Source organism: Triplophysa dalaica, chromosome 14 (assembly GCF_015846415.1).
Source record: "Triplophysa dalaica isolate WHDGS20190420 chromosome 14, ASM1584641v1, whole genome shotgun sequence".
NCBI lineage: Eukaryota > Metazoa > Chordata > Actinopteri > Cypriniformes > Nemacheilidae > Triplophysa > Triplophysa dalaica.
Genome location: NC_079555.1, coordinates 14,313,839 through 14,335,337, shown reverse-complemented (window position 1 = coordinate 14,335,337; position 21,499 = coordinate 14,313,839). Strand labels below are relative to the sequence as shown.

General features: G+C 39.2%; 1 protein-coding gene across 3 annotated transcripts in view; it reads right to left on the bottom strand.

Moving 5' to 3' along the window:
- ets1 (v-ets avian erythroblastosis virus E26 oncogene homolog 1) overlaps positions 1–19,753 on the bottom strand; it is a 40,821-nt gene extending 21,068 nt beyond the window's left edge. For 2 of the 3 annotated variants that reach the window (XM_056766272.1, XM_056766273.1), the window contains exons 1-3: positions 19,646–19,753; positions 17,591–17,698; positions 11,417–11,567 (exon numbers count right to left, since the gene is read on the bottom strand). In XM_056766272.1, coding sequence (XP_056622250.1) covers positions 11,417–11,567; positions 17,591–17,659 — 220 coding nt within the window. In that variant the 5' untranslated portion in view covers positions 17,660–17,698; positions 19,646–19,753. Of the gene's footprint in view, positions 1–1,467; positions 1,985–11,416; positions 11,568–17,590; positions 17,699–19,645 lie in introns of those variants that run through there. The other variant, XM_056766274.1, reaches the window with a different exon arrangement.
- Positions 19,754–21,499: the final 1,746 nt, after the last annotated feature.

Here is a 21,499-nt window from a genome sequence, read left to right as displayed (position 1 = left end):
CTGCAAAAGTAGAGCGGGCAAGTGTACATGTGTGAATATGCGAGCTCGGTAATGATTCATATAACATCTTACACATCACACCTATAACTTTCGTTCTGACATGCTAGAAAAGGTGATTATTTTTTTCCGTGATGTATTAACAGCTGGTGGTGCTGTGTGTGTGTGTATATGTAAGTGAGAGGTAGGGAGTTTGGAATGATGTGTGTATAGCCACCAGCTGTGGCTTGAGACAGTCAGCATTTTATCGTAGGGAAACTAGCGGCCACTGAACTCACCCTGCCCTTCCGGGCTAAACAAGAGGGTCATATTCGTATAGAGTGAAAGTACACCAGGCCAAGGCATGCGCCAACATCCCACTCTCACATTCGCCATATTATTCCTGTCCACAGGAGTACAGAGGAGGAGTGTGAGAGTGCTCACTGCATAACCAGCATGGCATCTTCCCTCCCTCCCTTAACCCTGGTCAGGCATGCGGCCCCTCCTGAGCAGGAATGGGTCAGCGGAGGGGGTTAATGGATGTGGTATGAATGGACAGTGAGACAGCATGACATCACAAGCATCATTCAGTTGAAACTGACCAACCATTTTTAGCCAAGACGGAATTTCCCTGCTTTGACATACTTTTTTGTATGTGTATGTGTATGTGTATGTGTGTGTGAGATAGAGAGAGAGAGAGAGAGAGAGAACTATAACATTAAGCAACATATAACAGTGCTAGATCGCCAAAACATCTGCTTGAAGCGATGAAAAAAGATCAGCAAACACTAAAAACATGTTCACAATAAAGACTCAATGTTTTCGTACTCAATAAACTATAATAATGACTGGTGCAGATAAAATGTGAAGCCGCTGGCCACGCATGAAATGACGCGACTGCACGAGAGCGCAAATGTGTGTCATGTCATCAGAGGCTGCGTGTGGCACCAACATCTGCTCGCTGTCAGACCCTCCGCATGCACGCAATTACAACATTTACACATCCCCAAAGTATATTTGAATAAAAATGCTTTCTAAAACAACACATTGCTTTTAATTCGATCAACTTTACAATGAGTGCAGTTTTACGCATGCATTTTAGATGTATCTTTACAAACCAGAGTAAATACATTATTATGCATACAGTACTTTACATCGCAGAATTAAACGCAGATTAGTTGTATAACAAACATGAACGAAGTAGGCTACACATCTGGAGCGTTGAATATAGAGTAATATGAAAATAAACAGATGTTACAACGTTACCTGTCTGTACTTACAGACGCACGTTAGATCGACAACGCTTGTTTTACGTCGATTTAAAGCAATGTTGTCGTTTGACACTAAAAAGGTGTGTTTCTTACACATGAATTAAAAAGGTTTTACGAGAACATGGTTTCAATATTCGCTAAAGTTACTCATAACTGAACAAGACACATTTTACACAATCAAACCGAGAATGAAAAACGAGAAAACGTCGCGTTTACTTACCGTCTAGTTTTTCGGATTTAATTATTGTTAACGGCTTCATGTCGACAGCTGCCGTCATGGTCACGCATTTAATGTCTAAAGTCTGTTTAAATTGTTGTTGTATGTGCTCCTCTAGGATAGTCCCAATCTCTTCTCCAAAGTCCGTATGTGCGCCTCAAGTCTCTCAGGAATTACACAGGTTTTCCCTTTAACACGGTCCGATCTCTGAAGTATTGATGTGTGTCCTTTCCTCGCTCTCTTTCTCTCTCTCTCTCCCTCTATATCTCAATCACTCGTTCATTGCCTCTCTTCTGTTAGTTAGCCCGGTCAGGGCGGATCTGTGCGCGGCGCGGAAGAGGCTGATCCCCGCTTGAAGGGGCGGTGTTACGCGCAGATTCACTACAATTCAATTACACACCACTCCGCTGTCTTACAAAAAAACACGCACTCTGCTGTCTTTCCCTCAGAGTTATGCCCTGTCTACTTTGATATAAACTCGACGGGACAAAAACGCCGATTTGATCAGGACTAGGGATGTAAACCTGCAGTTGCTTATACAGCTTTGTTGTTTATAAATGGAGCGCATTTGTTGATATTTTGCGTCGCTTTTGCGTAAGCACAGCATCTCTGGCGGACAAATCCGGCATTGTTTATGTTTTTTTGAGTATGTGAATTACACAAATAAAATAATTCCTAATCTAATTTATAAGTAAAATAGTATAGTAAAGACAAAATGAATATCTCGCTAGTATCGTAAGCAATGAATGCATAGTAAAATTATACTTTAACATCATTGTGTAGATCCCTCTTTTGATTCAATAGCTATTGCCAACATCAAAAAACATGTTATGACATAGTTACTGTATAAATACCTTTATTTAAACATAAAAAACTCCACCTGAACCTATTGTCAGCATTTGTTAATATAGCCTACTTGTGAGTTATAAAATGAATTTGGTCATTTTTTTGCCCACAATTGCCACTTGAACCATTGTGGGAACTCCCCAGTTGTTCTTTTCACTTACTGTCAGGAGTCTATTCAATACAGCAGAGCTGATGTTGGCAAAGAACACAATTACACAAAGAAACTGAGGTCACATCTTGTCCATTATCTGTGTGAACAGTCTTGAGCAATTTCTTCAGGCTAAGAAAATGCACTGGTAAAAACGTTGCCTAACCCCACTGATGCAATCTGCTAAAAGTGTCATATCAGAGTATTCGTTCACAAACAGTCATGTACTTGCTGTTCTTTGGAGATTTCAAAAGACGAGTTGACCTCCAAATGATGAATGCGACACACTTCGCACTCTCACGGAAAGCTGCCAAGGGCAAGAAAACTATTCAGTCTATTTAAAAACACTGATAAACCGTGTAAGCCACTGGCTCATGTTTTAGCATCTCATTCGTCTTTCTGAATTGCTGATGTTATGCTCAGTTTAACTCTGACTGAAGTGCTCCAATCTGCATGAGTAACAAACGGGGATAAAAAGGCGCGTCTGCAAATGATCTGAAAGTAACGGGCGCTCTCATGACTTCAGTCCAAACCTCATAAACACCTCTGCGTGATTCCTGCCCACCTTGACTAGATCAGTAAAAAACGAATAGCAGGATCTTCTCACCATACCATCCACAGCCAACTCCTGTAATAATCACCTTTAATATAAAAGATGCTTATTTATCACTTAAAGACAATACAAATAGGTAATGTATGTATGTAATGAATATATGGTTCATATATAGTAGGCTTTCGTCATTAATATACATTTCTTCCATGCTTTTAACACAAACAGTTCAAATTCAGTTTTACAAATCGAATCACTCCGCTGATGGATTTAAGGGAAGATTTACTTGCATCTAAAAAGGTGCTGAATGGAAGCAGAGAGATAGGGGTGAGGGCCTGCTACTGCTCTAAGTTAATAAGCTACCATGGTAACAGATTGCCTTTGCAATTTTCACATGCTGATCAGTTTGTTTCCTAAGTGGTGCCCAGCGTTTTTGACAACTGTGGGAAAGGCTGCCTGAAACACTTAGATACGTCACGGCGGATCGTTGTGTTTCCGTAAAACTAATTTTGACCGGCCGTGTTTATCACGCTCTTCGTGAAAACTGAGTCCGAACGTGACCAGCGCAGGTCTCTGTGTCCAGAATAACCCTATTAGCCGGGTCAATACTAAGCTACCTTACAGAGCAGCAGGTACGGCAGCACGCATCTCCAAATGGTGCCGGGAGCCAGCCTTATTGATTAGGTATAGATTTTTAAACAGGGATTCTACACAATGTCCATTAAGCTGTCTGGATAGTGTTTCATCTGACAGATATGAGCGATTATGGAAATGGCTGGGCCTTTATGGAGCTTCTGTGGTCGGAGCCCGTCAATGAGAGCCTGAAGGGGGAGGGCACATTAATGGAAGGAGGTGATGTCGGGGCTTCTCCCCCTTCTGTCAGTCACTCATTCACTCCTTCACTCCACCCCCTCTCACTAATACTCTTTGTTTTAAGTCTTAATGAGCTCCTTGTACGTACTTTTAAAAGGAAAGACCAGGCTCCCTAGCGCCCAGAGGCGGCCATTAAGACTAATGGGGTTGCCGACTAATATCAGAGCCAGAAGTTGCTGAGTGGCTCTTTTTCTCCGTATAAGAATGGAGGCCTACGTCCAGCCTGCAGCCTGTCACGCTCTGTTCCTTTGATGCCATTTTACTAGTTTTACCTTTTTTAGTCTGTTCAATTTCAAAAGTCAATATCACGTTTAATTGGCACAATGACTGTATTTGGAGGGACTTGATCCATGAATGTTTGCAGAATGACTTTGGTTTTCATTGTCTTAGAAATGGTTTCTGAAGTCTGCTAAAAATGCTGAATGTTCAGAATAAAGTAATGCTTTCTTTTTTTTCGTTTTGTTTGCAGAGGGAAAATCCCACAAGTGCAAAATGATAAAAGCAGAACAACTTTGGTCTCAAATACCATTTCCCATATGATATCACTGGGGCATGGCTCAAACAGATATCAATGAATGAAATGACTTTATACTCATCATAACTCACAGCAATATAAGTGGAAAATATCATAACGGTAACATGTCACTTTAGACATTGCATGTCCACACCGTCTTGACTCAGCTACAACTGGTGTTGAGGTAATCGCAGGGTAAAAGGATTTCTCAGAAACCACTGTCAGTTACGTTAGCTCATGGAACTATAAGAAATTCTGCACGGACACGGGGGAGTTTTGGTTTTGATTCACAAATTCGAAATTCATTCATTCTCCAACTTGGATCTCGAGCAACGTCTCTCAACGTTATGTTGTTGACTCCCCAAAACAAGCAGTTTCCAGGATACAGCTAAGGAAAAACACATCTCGCTCCCGCGCTGTGGCCCGTCACACTTACTGGAAGCATGTGTTTAGCCTCAGAACTGTTCATAGTTGTATGGGAATTTACCCTGAGGAGAGGAACACGGCTGTGTTAAGAAGTTCATTATGCTTCAATCATGAAGCCACCCCCTCAGTCAGATACTGATGCTGACACTGCTGACTCTCCTCTCTGATCTTCACAGTGCTGTTGTCATGGTTTCAACAGGTCAAATCAGGCTGGGTAAAGTATATGCTTGACATTCTCTATCATGGTTACAGAAAGTTAAAAATGCAATCCGTAAATTTGGACTCTATGTCGCCATCTCTGTTTGAATCATAAAAATGCAGCTTTCTTATTTTATGTGAGTTAAAGTCTGTGAAATCGTTCATGAAAGATTAACACAAACGTTCTGAATACAAGTAATATAATTTCATATATAAAATATTGTTTGCAGCAATGAAAAAAATTAAAAAAATCCTTTATTCAGCATTTCTAGATTGAGGCCATTCCAGTCCAGTGGCTGTTGAGTTTTAACTAAATTAAACCCCAGGAGTGACATCAAGTCATCCAACAGCAATGTGAAAGACTAACAGCATGAAAAATAAAAACAAGTTGAAATGTTACTATTGTATTGCTTAGAAGCAATTATGAACTCCATCTTTGAGAGCATCTTTACTGTCACTTCCACCTGTTTCTCCAGTTTTCATTTTCTGCAAATACATTCAAATAGAAACAATTTTTGTATTTAAAATTTGAGAGATATATTGTTAGTAATACTAAATAAAACAAAAAAATCCATTTTACCTAAACAATAAAAAAGTAAATAAAAAAAACTAAACAAATTACTTTGTTTTTATGGTTTTTTTTCAAACTTGTAAATTTGCATTTGTTTAAATCAAAAACACATAAAAATGATTTAAAATAAAAGTTTACATGCCTGTTTGTGGATAATATTTTTTTTGTTTTCGCTCTTTTAATTAGATGGACAGATTTATACGTAAGATATATATAAACTTTCTGTTCTGAATATAAGTAAAGCTGCAGGTTTTAGATCGCAGCTTTAAATAAAAACAATAATATTCTACACAAATGTCATTCCAAAACACATTATTAAACGTATAAAAAAGTATAACACCTGCAGCCCATTAGCAGTCATATAGCTCATACAATATAACATTACTTATTATCATCAAAACGCACTACAAATTCCAGTCTAGAATCTTATCAAATGAGACGTTTTTTAAAAGTGATGATATATGGCCTGAAGAAAACTTTACTGGTTTGTATTACTCTGCCACATGTTTGTGGAAAAGATACTACATTAATACAGTTGTGATCAAAACGTGCTGATATTTCTTTATTAAACAATGTAACGTTCACACATCAACTAACAAACTCACACACATACATCGCACAGACACACTTGTCTTTGTGTATTGATGATGGAGGCTGTTGTGTGTGTGTGCCAAGAGAATAGTTAATGAGAATGGGGGTTTACCAATGGTGTCCCTGCCGAATCCACAGAAGGGAGGGGGCTCGGTTCAACAAAGGCTAAGTTCTGTCTTATCAATTAGCACTGCTAAAAAGGACATCTCTCTCGTCCATTAGCTCCACCACGTGTCTGCTATTCACCCATTGTGTGGCAAATTAAATTACATCCCTCAATCTCGCCCTCTCTCCCCCTCCCCTCTCTAAGCATCTATGCCCCCCAGTCTTTCTCTCTTGCACACACACATATACTCACACACACACACACACACAAACACAGTAGGCAAATCCTTTGCCTTCACTAACAGCAGGCCACAGTGCTGCTGTACGTCAGTCCATTGATCTGAGAGGTCACGGGGCTTAAGTCTCTATGAATCCAACAATTACTGTAGGAATGCCAAGATACACAGATGGACTGTGAATAATTGATTCAAAAATAAATCATTGTTATCCACGTATTGCAGCTGTTGTTGTAAACCTGTATGCGTTTGTTTATCTGCGAAACATGAAATAAACTTTAATGACAAGCTCCAAAATAGATAAACAATATTAAAGGTCCAGTGTGTAATTTTTTGGAGGACCTATTGATAGAAATGTAATATAATATACAGAAATATGTTTTCAGAGGTGTATAAAGACCTTACATAATGAGGCGTTATGTTTAAATTACCTAAGAATGAAGTATTTCCCTAACATGGAATTCACCATGTTGTTCTAGAGTAGCCCTAGACAAACAAACTTCCCTACAGAGCGTGTTTCGTAATTACGTTATCTCCTTCGGCAAAGATGTGAAAACGTGATGACATCCTGTGTCAGCCACCGTGGTGCTTCGAAAGGGAGGAGTGAGCGGTGGAGCGAGCCATTGGTTGCAATTCGCAACCTCACTGGTAGATGCTGCTAAATACTCCACACTGCTCCTTTAAAGCACCATAGAAACACATTCCAGATTTTTTTAAACATTGCATTACTTTATTACATTGTATTACTGTTGCCGGAAGTTTTGCATCAAAAACATCTAACTCACATTTTGGAGTCACTTTGGGCTGCACCATTTCTTTAAGTTTGTACATTCTGAATTTCCTGAATATGTTCTACTTGTGAAACTGTTGCCTATGAATTTGATTTTGTAATATAATCTTAAACGGATTGCCTTTTACGAAAACCGTAATGAAGAAATACATTTATTTGAAGAGGAACTTAAGTTAGATTTCGACATTTGACTTTGCTAAGTGGAGCTGCGGTTCTAAACTTTCACTCATGCGCACTTACTGCTAAAAAAAATCTCTCTCTATCTCTTTCTCTCTCGCTCGATCTGTGTGTTTCTCTCTCTCTCTTGTTTTGTTTTACAGTTGGGGGAAGTGTGTGCAGAACTGATTAGCATCACTGTTTCCTCCTTTCCCATAACCCCCAGACCCCCGCCAGTCATCTGTTTATTTTAACCCAGAAAAAATGGGCCTTGGCCCGCGAGGACGTGCCCCTCATCAGAGACAGAACTCTCCCCCAAACGCACACACATCTATATACAAAGATACGGATTCATCCTTCTCACACACAAACACAAACTGCAAGGTGCTTGTGTACAACACCATCTTATGTGTAGACCCATACACACTCTTCATTATCAGAACTGCAATTTCCCTTCCATTCAGCTGTCCAGTTGTCAAATCATGTATCATAAAACGTAAGCCAGCAGTCCCAGAGCTCCATAACACAGCTGTCAATGTGCTGGAGTTGGGTGTGTGTGTTTAAAGAGTTGAAGTGGGCGTCTAAAGCGTTTGTGTGAATCAAAAGGATTGAGTTGTGAGAATGTGTAGTTTGAAATGTGTCTGAGAGGGATGCTCCTTATTTGAGTGTGTGTAAATGGTGCAATGAAACACTGTAAATGTGTATGTTTTGGGAACTAGACAGCGTGGAATTTTTCTGGCAAGCAGGATTGACATTCAGCATTCCCGTAAATGGCAAATAATTCAAATGAACAGCAACAAGAGATATTGTAATCAGCATTGGTAGTATATCAAAAACTAATTTTGTAAAACTAAGGATTCATACACAAACAAATTATTATTTCTTACTGTTGGACTTCTGGTGCAATAACGTGTGACACACTGTAGAAAACTGACACAAGCTTTTCTACTCCACATGTAGGTCCCATATGTGTAATACACAAAAGCCGTTTACAGCCCCTCTCTGGTTTAACTGCCGGCACCTGCGCCTACAGCCTACAGCCTACAGATGCGAGACAGGTACAGCTATGCGGAACGGTGCTCACATGCACCAATGCCAAGCTGTCTGAAGCATGTGGGCGTCTGCGCGTGTCTGTGTGCATTATGGTGTGTCGCACATCACGTTTCACAGCACACCTGCGAACCAAAGGGCGGCCCATTTTCCATTAGGTCGGAGTGTGCCTGCCGTTTTAGCTCATGGAAACAAATTCAACCCCGTCATATGCAGGAATATGGCACTGATTAATTATGTGTATTAAGTCAGGCTATTAAAGCTAATATGGGAGGTTTTCGCATGCGATTGGTTTGGACGGAAAAGGTCAGAGGAAGAAGTGACCTAAGTTGAGACATCAACAAAGCCAAATCACATAGTCAAAGTAATTCTATGGAGAGCCTGTCTGCTCATTGGAAAGTCGGAGAAACGATGTTTAGTCACATCTTTCGTTTAGTCAAAATGACGGAAAAAGAGATGTCGTAGTGAACCAAAAACAGAGTTGACAGCGTTGAGTTTAAAGGAACATTTAAAGGAATTGTTTCAGTCACAAAATCGTCCAGTCATTCTATGTTGTGCCACCCATACATTGCATTCACTGTATAGCTCAACGTTTCACAACTTTTTATTTTGCCAGCACTTCCTTTATACAACAATCAGTCGCACAATTGCCAAGTCGTGCTCTGTTCGACCCACACCTGTGGACTGTGCAGCTTTAACACTGTTTGGTCCATGAAGTTAAAGGCATAGTTCACCCAAAAAAATTAAATGATGTCGTCTTTTACTCTTGTCATTCCCTCTTGTCATTTTAAACCTGCATGACTTTCCTTCTTCTGCAGAACACAAAAGAAGATATTTAAAAAAAAAGTTGGTAACCGAGCAGTGACGGTATTCTATTGCATGGACACAAAACCAATTGAAGTCAATGGGTAACGCCGTTGCTTGGTTACAAACATTAATAAAAATAAAAAAAGTTATGAAACGTTGAGCTATATTTAGAGTTAATTCAATGTATGGGTGGCACAACAGGTGGCAGCCAATCGCTTCAATTTTTTTCAGCATAATACTTTTTTTTTGGATGCCTTCAAATTGGCTTTTAAGCTGTGAGTGGGGTAACAAAACTATACGTTTTTAATGCATTTTTCATTTGCAATTACTATTACTTTATTAACAGTATAATGAAAGCTATCTCAGACCATAATGAAGAAAACAACCCATGCTTAACATTTTACAAAAGCACAACTTTTTAGGTGAAAAAAAAAGGGTTATTAAAAGCCAAGTTTTTTGTTATCGCCGTATAAGCTAAAAGTAAAGAATAACCACTTTATATGAGAACCTCTGGGTAACGGGAGGGCGTCCCGTTTCAGTCTGACTAACATCTGTAGCAGTCCAACGGTTTTTAGGTGCGGTGGCTTGGGTGACAGTTCAAGAGTCTGTTTTGAGGTTACCATCTCGCAAAGGCAAGCTCTTTCACTACTTAACACATAACTCTGCCTCACCCATGACTAAAGAAACAACTGAAACAAAGCAATCCGTTACCCGAATTGTTTCATCTCTGGATTCTGCTGCGTGTCTGACGGTTTACCTCGAGATTGAGGACTTCAAAAGAGTCTCTCTTAGAAACCAGGCATCTAACCTCCTAAACAAATGGCGCATTAGATGAAATAAAACATTAAACATTAGATTATCCACAGCGCTCAAGCCCACACATCACCTCGGAGTAAAAAGTTCAGAAAGTCAATTTTTTCCAGTAGACATTGTTTGTGGCGCAACCTAAGCAGATAAAGCTGGAGGCCTTTGGTGAGCGTCTCCAGCAACAAACATCAGCAAATCCCATCAAAACCGACCCGGCCCTGTTCCCCTTGCACTCCCCCAAGGGGCCCTGAGGCTTGGGAAAACGATGGCCGCTGCTGAGGCCTTGCGCCCTTGGACCCTCGTGGCCTTGTGTCGTGCTTGGAGGTGTAAACCGAGAAACTGGTGCCAACGCTGGATTTACTCCAACACAAACACATTTATACACATTCTGTAGGTTCATGGCGCATGGTGCTGGTGCTTCCATATGTCATTCTGTATAGCACAGATGTTGATGTCAAAACTGCGTGGAATGTTCTCATTTTGAATAAACATTGAAAAAAAATGTCCTGGACGAAAAATGCAGAGCACGCAGCCGCCTCCCCCATCTAGCGTCACACACAAATAAAAACACACACATACTTAGACATACTGTGAGTGTGGCAGAGAAAACATTGTTCTCTGGGGGATTAATGGGGACATTGACCCTAAAGAGATGCCTTTACCAGATGCCTTGTAGTTTCCTCCTCCTCAAAAATGAAAGAGGTTGTGTGCATATGCACGTTTCAGTCACACACAAAAATGTGTGCTTTACTCCAAACAGCCCTGAACTTTACATTGTGTAAGAGGAGTATTGACCTTTACCGGATCGGGCATTTAACTTTCACAATTTTTCATCGCAGTAAACTCGAATTTCTATTTCATGATGGATTTCAGAGTCAAACAACATATCAGAATCATACTTAAAACATTCAATAAAAAGGATTTGTGGTTATTGATGTTTAATTTTTGTTAAAAAAAAAAAACTAATGAAAGTTTTAGAATTTACTAAAAGATAAAAATATTCAATACAAAGTAGACAAAGTGATACTGCATTGATCAGCCCATGACTTTTGCTTGCACATTGAAAATCTCTTCAATATGTACTCACTCTGAAGACAGATAAAAAATGTCCAAATAGAAAATACAGACATAATAAAAGTAATCCATGGATTAATAAATATTTTGATGAAGAAAGAATTCAGATAGATCTGGGATGGCAGGGTGAACAAATGATTGAAAAACATACTATTCTTTTAAGACCCCGGATAGAACCAAAAAACCCATCCTTACACTGTGATGTCTTACCGTTGGAGCTGTACTCTGGTCCATTGGGCACCTCCTGTAGGGTGATGTGATGGGCGTACATGTGTCTAGCTGGTACTGGGTTTTGTGGATGGAAAACGGCAGGAGGCTGCATCTGTGGTACCATAGTAACTGCCATCCCACCACTTGGCCTCTACAACAGCAAAACAAAACACTTAAAATTCACTAGCCGCTATGACAACTTTTAAAGATGATGCACTCAGGCAACTGCAAGTAACATAGTTAAGGTTGACTTAGTCCAAAAAATGCAAACATGACTGTTTGTTCGAGCATCTTTAACTGCCTAACACAGCAAAACTGTCTCTGGTGTTAGTTTAAAACAAGACTATTGCAAATAAATAAATACAAAATATATTTTCTACTGTAATTATACTGAATCAAAAGTTGCACACATCTTTCATCCGGGCATTCAAATTTTCCTTTTATGTCATTTAAGTTGGGAAAAAGGTGTTTTTTTCTTATTTCAAATTATTACAAATTAATGATCGGAAAACTTTTGGGGCAGTTTACTATGTACACGGCCTGAAATACTGAAATAGAATTTTGTTTTACACCCTTAATGCGTTTTAATGACAACACAGACTCGAAGAGCATCTCCTGTCCTTTAATAAAAGAAATAAAAAACAATTCAGTTTTTACATGGTTCCATACAGTATATTTGAAGTTCAGTGTATGGTTATATTTTGTGCTATTCATTTTCAAGATATTAGTGCAATAGTGCTGATTTAAATACATATCTGGGTACTTTGTTTTGTTCTGTAAAAGGTATTTTGTCATCCTTGGGGTTTCATTCATGACCGCTCACCACCAATAAGCAGCAAACGCTCATTCTTCTACATATGAAATTCCCTGTGTGGCCTGAGACGGCTCGGGTTTCTGTTGAACTGACGCACTTGTGAAGCATTTTTGATTCTTTTGATCTCGGTGGGACTCTGACGTCAGGCCAGGAGAGGGGAAGTCAGACAGTCAGAGGAAAGAGAGAGAGAAAGAACTTTGCTGAGTCAGCTGCTTTCTTAAGAACGGTAACTACTCAAAGCTTAAAAAAAAGTTGTTTATGAAGTGATCAAGAATCAGCCTTTGCCTTTTGTGTGTTACTAAATAGGAGTGAGTTAAGAAGAGAAATAAAAACAAACACATGTTTGCTCTGTGCTGTAGTGTTTTAGTCACTCAAAATCTGAAATCCTCCGCTGTGATTTAAAGCCCATTGCACATGGGCGTCCGAAAATTGCGTACGAAATTTCCGCAAGTTAAAAAATAAATACGACCTCAAGTTATGTCAATCACATTTACAAACTGCCTCCAATATTTTCGTCCGTTATAAAAAAACTTGTACTGGGTTCGATTTTCGGTGTTTTGAGTCTAGCATTTTGAGTGGCCGTTTTAACAATTCAGAGACACCGTACAAAACGAGAGCCAAATACGAAAACACGTATATGAAGATTTCGGACTATATGTGCAAAGACCTTAACAGGCCAACTTGCTGAACAGATTCACAAACAGTTCTTAGGGACTGTGTCCACCGAGGCTGAAAACGCCAGGAGCTCGTCTGAAAACACCCGCTCCATGTGCAGCGTTCTGCCCAAAGTTAAGCATTTGACCACTCTCGGAGCACGGTCGAACAACTGCGCTGATCGTGGGTAAAACGCATGGTACCAGCTCTAGCACAGAAAAAAACGCCGGCTGCTCCATTGGAAGCAATTGAAAAAACAAGCCGTACGCCGGCAGAAACGCCTTGATGGACACAGGCCCTAAATCTGCAGGATGTTTTCTGAATACAGCCTCTGAGCCCCATTCTATGGGAAAATACCTCATACAAAATGGTTTCTCTTAGATAAAGGTCCATTGAAACACCCAAATCAACTTCCTTTGGCCAATAGCACATGCCATCACATTTAATTGTGTAGAAGTTTGTGTCTACAGTAAACAGACATTGTCCTTGGGTTGGACAGTCTTGGTAAACTTCTTGAAAAGAATGTTTGAGATTTATGAAACACTTACATTTTTGTGAGCAAAGGATTAAGTGATTCAGATCGAGAGATTATTGTGCATTCTTGAATTCGCTCTGTTTATGAAACCTGATATGCGATCTAGACACACATTCTGTGAAGCATGTTGTGAAGCGATGGCCACAGGAACAGGTTAACTGATATCAGCATCTTTGTGGTGAATAAATCAGCATTACTGCTGCGCTTGCACATGATACTGCTGGAGATTTATCTGTCTAAATCGTTATCTTTATGAAAAAAAGAAGACGCTGCATGCTTTCTTTGATGAGATTTATCAAGCACAAATTGTTGAACATAAGAAAAGAGTTTGAATTGTGCCCTGTATCGGGGCTGCGACTGGTTCAGTAGAGCATCACTTTTGCTTTTTAAGGATAATTCCTATTAAAGCTATAGGGTCAAGAAAGAAGTCTTGTATTCAAAGAAAACTCAGGTCTAATATTATTAATACTACTAATACTATTATTCACTTCATGTCTTTTGAACTTTCTTACTTTCTGTTTCTTAACTATTTATACAAAATCCATTTATCAAAACCAATCCATCCACAAGTAATAGGTTTTAATATTTATTTTATTATCTTTGTCACTTTTTTATTTATTTTGTGAGTGTATTGATGGATCCTTTGACAATATTTTATGCAAAGCTATTATTTCAATAAAGTGATTTGAAAGTTAGTTGCTTTTATGGGGCGTTTTGTCTAAGTAAACGCCTAATGGTAAGTTTACATGATTCCAATGGAGTAAAAAAACAACACAAAAGTTCCTTTTCATTCACGTACACATGACATTGTTGTTAAAATGACCTGCACTTTCACAAATGTGCAAAAATGAAGAAAAAACTAAAATCGCTGCATTATGCATGCCAGGCCAGTAGTAGGCGATGTAAAAAAAAACATGCATACAGACTGAACACGTTATATGCATGTGCATGATGTCAATCTTTCACTGTCTACACAGCAATGTCAATACGCATAATTCACAAAATGCCGACACAGAATGGAAGTAGGGAAAAACGTTTTCAGGCCACACTGCTGCCATAGCCGTTCATTCATTTTATTTACCAAAAGCGAAAGTAGCTATGTTGTCCGATTTATTCATGGTTTACAGGGAGATGTATCAATAGGGAAAACAAACATTTCAAAAACATAGTTTTTTTAGCGATTTATTTATTATCAAGGTTTGATATATGTTAGACAAATCACCATAAAGGCAGCGCTATATGCCAAACTTCTTCTGGTCTCCGCAACTGTTCTGTGTTGTGAACAGAATCAGAGCATTGACCGGAAAAGCATTTACCCTACTTTCGGTTTGTACAAATCACGCTGTGAAATACGTCTATGCCGTCGTTTTCAAAAACGTTTAATCCTGTTTGTGTTTTCAGTTCACCAAAGCACCCCGAAAATGTAGTGTATACAAAGAGCCAAAACAAAAGTTCTCCATTTTTTGTTGATAAATATAAACAGCCTGAAAAAGAAGACCTTGGTGACCATCCACTTTCACTATCTAGACTGTTTCATTGGACGCGTGCGCCGGGACTGCAGTTAACTTCCAGTCACTGTTTGGCTAGTGTCTAATAATATAACTATTTAGATTTTATTTTATTTATGGCAATATTAATTTGTATTATTATTTTTTGTTTATTATTGTATTAAATAAACAATATGTTGAATGGGTCCTGAAGTTTGGTCGCATTTAAAGGAACCGTGTGGTACATTGAAATCTAGCGGTTAAGCTTGGTATCAGTCTAAATTTCCAATATTGGAGAGACAAGTTTAGCCAAGTAACAGTTCTTCTCGGTTTCTTTTGCTTGTTATCAGAAATAATCTACAGGCACTATTGTTTGCGAATGTGTACCGGAAGTTAAGTGCAGACCACATACTCGCGCATGCAGAGTAACATTTGTATATGTTGTCATTTTGAAACCATCAATAGAAGGCAAAAGTTAATGGCTGAGATTCAGCAAAACTATTAAAGAGTCATACCGGTTTGGAACAACTTAACAGTGAGTATCCCCTAAACAAAGACAGATTTTTCATTTTTGGGTGAACCCCACATGCTACAAAAAGGTAAAGACAAAAGAGAAAAGAAAGTGACACTGTATTATATTTCTAAACATTTCAAAGGTTGACAACAGATTTGTCATCTCGAGTGTTTCTGGTGACAGAAGCCCCGGGTATCCGAGCTACTGTCTGTCTCCAGGCCTGTTCTTAGTAAAGGGGAGGCGTCTGCAGCCTCACTGACTGCCCATCTGATAAAGCCTGCTGTTGAGGCAAGCCTGTGTTTATCAAGCACGACCTGACAGCAGCTTTATAGAGCTGTAGTCGTTGTAGTGCCAGTGATGGGGGAGTTGGTTGAGCTAGGAGATCATAGGTTAGTCTGAAGCTTTGCTAGTGGAGTCATGGGGAGCGGAGAGAGATATAGATGGTTGTTGAGGGAGATATAGAGGAAGTAGGGAGGACGGAAGTAGGATTTATGGGGTCCCGTCCGATTCAAAGAGCGATGCCACTCCGTCCCCCATCCTCATGACTGAAACTGGGAGCCAGAATGTCTGACGATGAGCGGAAAATTAGCAGAGCAACACTGTTTGGGCTTTTTGACATCCAATCAGAATAGATCAAATGCAAATGCGATGCGTTTCGAGAGTCGTGTTCCGTGATGAAGTGGGGTTCACATAACCCTCTCGAGCTGCCCTTAAGAAAAATTAAGTGTGCTGTGTCAACAGACGTACTTCAGTCCGAACAACAACAACACCAGGCAATCTTCTTCTGTTAGACTTCGGTGCTAATAATCTACTTGATGACACAGACGAACATCTATCTCGCTTCCTCAGGTCTCCTCATCTTTAGTTCACGAGAGAGAGAGAGGGTGATGAGATCAGAGAATGTTCTTTTCTTCTTCAGCACATGTAAATTAATGAAAATGGGAGGAAAGCCCCCTCCACATAGCCTTTGACCGTGGTGGGAGACGAGCGTACAGTCATCTCAATTTCAAAAGCCACGGAGGCCACCTGAGCAGATTAGCTGAACGGTGAGTTCCTGCATGAGGAGGCCGGGTCGGGTGCGGATTAGCATGCGACCCTTTCCGTCTCGAAGACTAACAGCCCTGTCTGTGCATACTGATGCCTAAATGTCCTCCATGAATCTTTATTAGACACCTTTCATTCTGAACTCACCTGCGTGGAATCCCAATATGCTCTGCCTGACTTCTCTCTTCTGCAGGACTGCTAACATGTTCCTTTTTTTCCGACCCAACAAACAACCTTGACCCCAAGACATTGCGTGTGAGGGTTTAAAGGAGGTTAATGTTCCTTCCTAAAAGATTTACATTATAATTTTGCTCTTTTGCTTTTGCTTCTCCGAGCATTCTGTGTCCAATGTTTTCATTCAGGGCGGGTTGGTGTCATTTCTGGGTTCAGATCCTTTTAAAACCATTGTAATCACATTTACATCTTATGAATCGTAATACCGCAGACTGCTCAGATAACTGAATATATACACAACCTTCAGATGCAATGAACACGATGACAGACCCTAAAGAAACAGACGTAGTCAACCATCACCCATCGCTTCCTCCCACCTTCCCCGTGCTACAGATTTTTTTTTAAATTTCTGACAGTGACAATTGGAAATTATTTTTTCAAATATGTGAAAATAGTATTTATTTATATTATAACGATATATCGTAATTAATGATATAAGCTCAGAATGTCCTTGAGCTAAATACTATACACTAAAAGATTGATGCTACATGAAAATAAATATTACCACAATAATAAGTACCACAGAATTGTACAAGAACTATAAAAAGATCGGGGGAAACTTTTTTACACTTTTGTGTTCTTGTGAGCAGAAGCAAAACAAAGCATTAAACAAACTACAATAGGGTTTTTGCCACTTGTATGTTGCAAATTTCAAATAAGCATGTTCGAATTTCATGCAGAGAACAGCAGTTAACACATCCCACGCACTTATCTAGCTTAAATTGAATTACCATGCAAACCATGCTTGTGACACGCAAAACCTACCGACCCTCGCTCAACCGTCAACTTGATGGAGGGATGTGTTTTCACTTGCTACCTTGCACATGGCCAGTGTGGTGGGCAGCTTAGGCCAAACAGATGTGATTTATAGTGGAAGGTGCAGGGGTCTTACCATTGCACCCAGACAGTTGGGCGGTTGAAGAGTCTGATAGGAGGAAACTGGATCCAAGTAGTAACTCATTCTACAAGCTGTTACTGGAACCGCTGCAGCGATGGAAGCCTGTGGACAAAAGACACAAACACATGGCCACACTGGAGGTAAGGTTGGTGAGGGCACGGACCTCAATCAATCACACACTGTTTATCCTGGAGACAAGACTCCACCAGGCGTATATGGTTAACCTGGATTTGTAATAACCTGTCACTCAGGTATATAAATGACATTGGATGAACCAAAACAAGCAGAAGGGCGGGACCTGATGGTAGAGTGATATCGTTCAACAGTGGCTATATATCGCAATGTTACTCCAATGTTGCTTAGCTGTTTATTAGTCTGATAATGGTAAATATTCTTTAAAAGTCATGTAAAATAAAAAATGCACAGTGACTGTTCTTTAAATGATCTGATGTGTTGCCCAGCCCAATATAAGGCCTTAATAAATGGTTGAAAAATGAGTTGACAGATATTGACATTTGGAAATCATGCAGTGTGGTAAAATAAAAATTGTTGATTGAAACGAAATTAATTTATTAGATTTAAATTCCACTGTTTATAACACAAATTCAATAAAATGCTTAAGTCATAACTTAGTCGTAAATATAATTGTTACATATAATTATCATTATTTCAGAGCAGTACTAAATAACACTTTTGTACATTTTCAGAAGAAATTTTGAGTGATGTTAGCCCACGTAGATTTCACCCACATGATACAATGGTAATGGCAGCTCAGGTGAAAAATATAAGTCTGACATCTCCAAATATTAGCACGCCTTAACAATTTAAGGTATAATTCGTGCCCATGACACAGATGGTGTAGGCCAAATGTATTATTTTTGTTTGTTTTGTTTGTTAAAATCATGAAAGTGAAAACTCAGTTTACTCACTCTCTTGTTTTCTGAAACCTATATGACTTTCTTTCTTCCGCAGAACACAAAAGAAGATATTTTGAAGAAAGTTGGTAGCGACGGCACCCATTCACTTCTATAGTTTGGACAAAAAACCAATGCAATTCAAAAGGTGCCAGTTAACAGCATTCTTCAAAATATCTTCTTTTGTGTTCAGCAAGCAATATTAATAAGAAGACAGTATTAAATAATAAAACAATATTAAATGTTAAACTTAAAACACTCAATAATACAGTGTAAAAGTTCAGTTTGATTGGAAGCGGTCCAATGCTTGGTTTCTGCCCAACCCCTCCCCTTCTACCCCTCTACTCATTCTGTCAGTGTCCTCTTACTGCCATGCCTTTATCACTGTTTACTAGAGCAGCCATTAGCAGAGAGAACTGGAGCCCAGCTGTGAGGATTCTGTTTCTGAAAGAAGTTCATGACGCGTACACGGACAGGCAGGGCAACGACTGAGGATTCACCTAAAACAGAAACTTGTGTGTGCGCCTGTGTCTAAGAGAGATAGTGAACATCTTGAAGTGCTTAGAGAGTGTGGCAACTGATGTTACACTCAGTCAAAGGTTGAGGTGGCTGTTACAGATGCATCTTCCAGAGGTTACCAAAACAGTCTCTTATTCCACAGAATGAATATGTATTGCACAGTCAGAATAGCAAACCAAGAACATCGTTTTTGAATAGTAATAATAGAGTTTGAAATGTCAATGTAAACTATTTTGTAGTCACAATAACGTTTCAACCATAAGGAATATTTCATTTAATACATCTATTGAGTTAAGAATGAAATAGGCAACGTAATGGGTTTAAAAACTAACTTGAATGTGGAAAAGTTGCAAAAAAATAAAAACACATTTTTGTCAGAGAACAAAATGTTCTTTCATTATTATTAAAATATCCATTCAAATTCTCGATGCTGAGCAAGTTTTTGGGCGTCAGAATAACGGCGCGATTCATCCTGATCCAAACAGAAAGTTCAAAGCCAAGCGCTCCAGCGCAGCAAAGCCAGGGTCTGCTCGTTTTACGCGCTCGGAAATTGTTCACTTGAACCATTTTCTACCGCAGACAAATCGACAAAGTAATCAAATAAACTTTCCCTTACCGTTATTTCGCTGATACGCTGAAGGTTGTTTGCGGTGAGCTGTCAACTGGTGTGTGTACCTGGCTCGTCTTTGGAGAGGAAGGATAAAGCGCACTTGCCGGAGTCCCACCCTCCCCAATTACAGCGCTTCACTCCAAAACCCATTCACGACTTTCCACATCAAACAAGTGTGCAGCGAGTGATCTGGGAACAACGTCATACGATCAGAACATTGTAGCCTACAAGTATCTTTATTAATAATATTGAATTTATTTTCTGATCTTTTCTTTTAAAAATGGAAATGGGAATATCAACTATTTTATTAGTATTTGGATTGTGAAAAATAAAGAATGATAGAAAGATGAAGAAATATTTATATAAAAAAATATATATATATATATATATTAAATATTGATATTATATTTTGTACAAAATTTGAATTCTATCTGAATCTATAACTGATCTCAATCAAACTTATTTTAAAATGCTTTATTGTCTTTAATTGTTTTTAAATGAAATTTTCCCAATAAACTGACACAAATCTTGACACAAATACACATATTGTCCTTCATGTGCTCTCGGAAATTCTATAATTCCCACTTCAATCTGGAAATAATTTATGGAAGGGTGCTCTGATGATGTTAACAAACATTTATGACGTTTGATGTTTCCTAATCACTAGTAAAATACATGTTTTAATGTTACTAAATGTTTTAAAGTTAGTAAATCCAGACGATACTGTAGGACTGTAGGAAAATATTCCACTTCCAAGGTCTCATGAACGCAGCACAAATGTACCCAATCCTATGATATTTGATTGAATGATTGGTGAAGTGCATTAACTTTAAATGTTGTGCCACACACATGACGTTCAATAACTATTGTTGTAGTTATTGTTGACCACATGCAGTCATGGAGGTTATGGAGGAAGTGTACAGAATGATGTTTCCCAGTTCCTATGTTAGTGCCTGATGATGTGTCTCACAGCCTGTTCTGATTCGGCACAGGGCAGGAGGAAAATGTCCATATACGGAGGAAAAGGAAAAGCAAGCCTTGGGGGTCACAATGAGTGGATTTCCTGTGATATCTGTCCTGCAGGTTGCTCGGTGTTGGGGAGGAGGAGAGTGGTACTGCTGTAGAGTCAGTGAGAGGTTTAGGGAGTGGTCTGTTTGTGTGTCCTGTCCAAGGTCCCCTTTTTATGCTCGTAGTGGGAGGAAGCCAGTTTTCGGCTGCAGTTGTGATATGTTCCTGAGTTTTGGACATAGAGGAGTGAAGAACATGGACTATTTATCATGCATCATTCCCCAAAACAGCTGTGTTGTTGTGAGCACATGAACAAAACGTTATAAGGCCTGGGTGGTCACGACCTGCGCGTGTGTGTTTGTATATTCATGTGTTTGAGGGAATATGAGGTGTGTGTGTATTTGAGAAAGACTCCAGCTGTGTGTGACAAATGTGGATTGTCTTAATGTGAAGTGAACAGAGATCTGTGCAATCATGTCTTCATTAAAACATCTGGTCGGGTTTTGGACAAAAGCATCGTTGACATAGAAGCCTCAGTGGTGTATTATGATTGTTAAGAGTTCTTTCTATTTGTTGTGTGTGTGTGTGTATACACACCATTCATGCTTTTAATCTCATACTTAAGCTAGTGCGCAGTACCTATAGAGGCTCCTGAAACAAAAGCTACAGACCTGATACAAAAGCCAGATGAGATGCAGGCAATTTATTTTTATGTATTTTTTCTAATTCTGAACCAGCATCAGATATATCCAACTTGGAGAAGTCAATCCCAGAATGCATTACGACAAGCAGTGCAGTAAATTTAAACTGGTAGACAAAGTTAGAAAAAGGTTGCATTTTAAATTAGTTAAA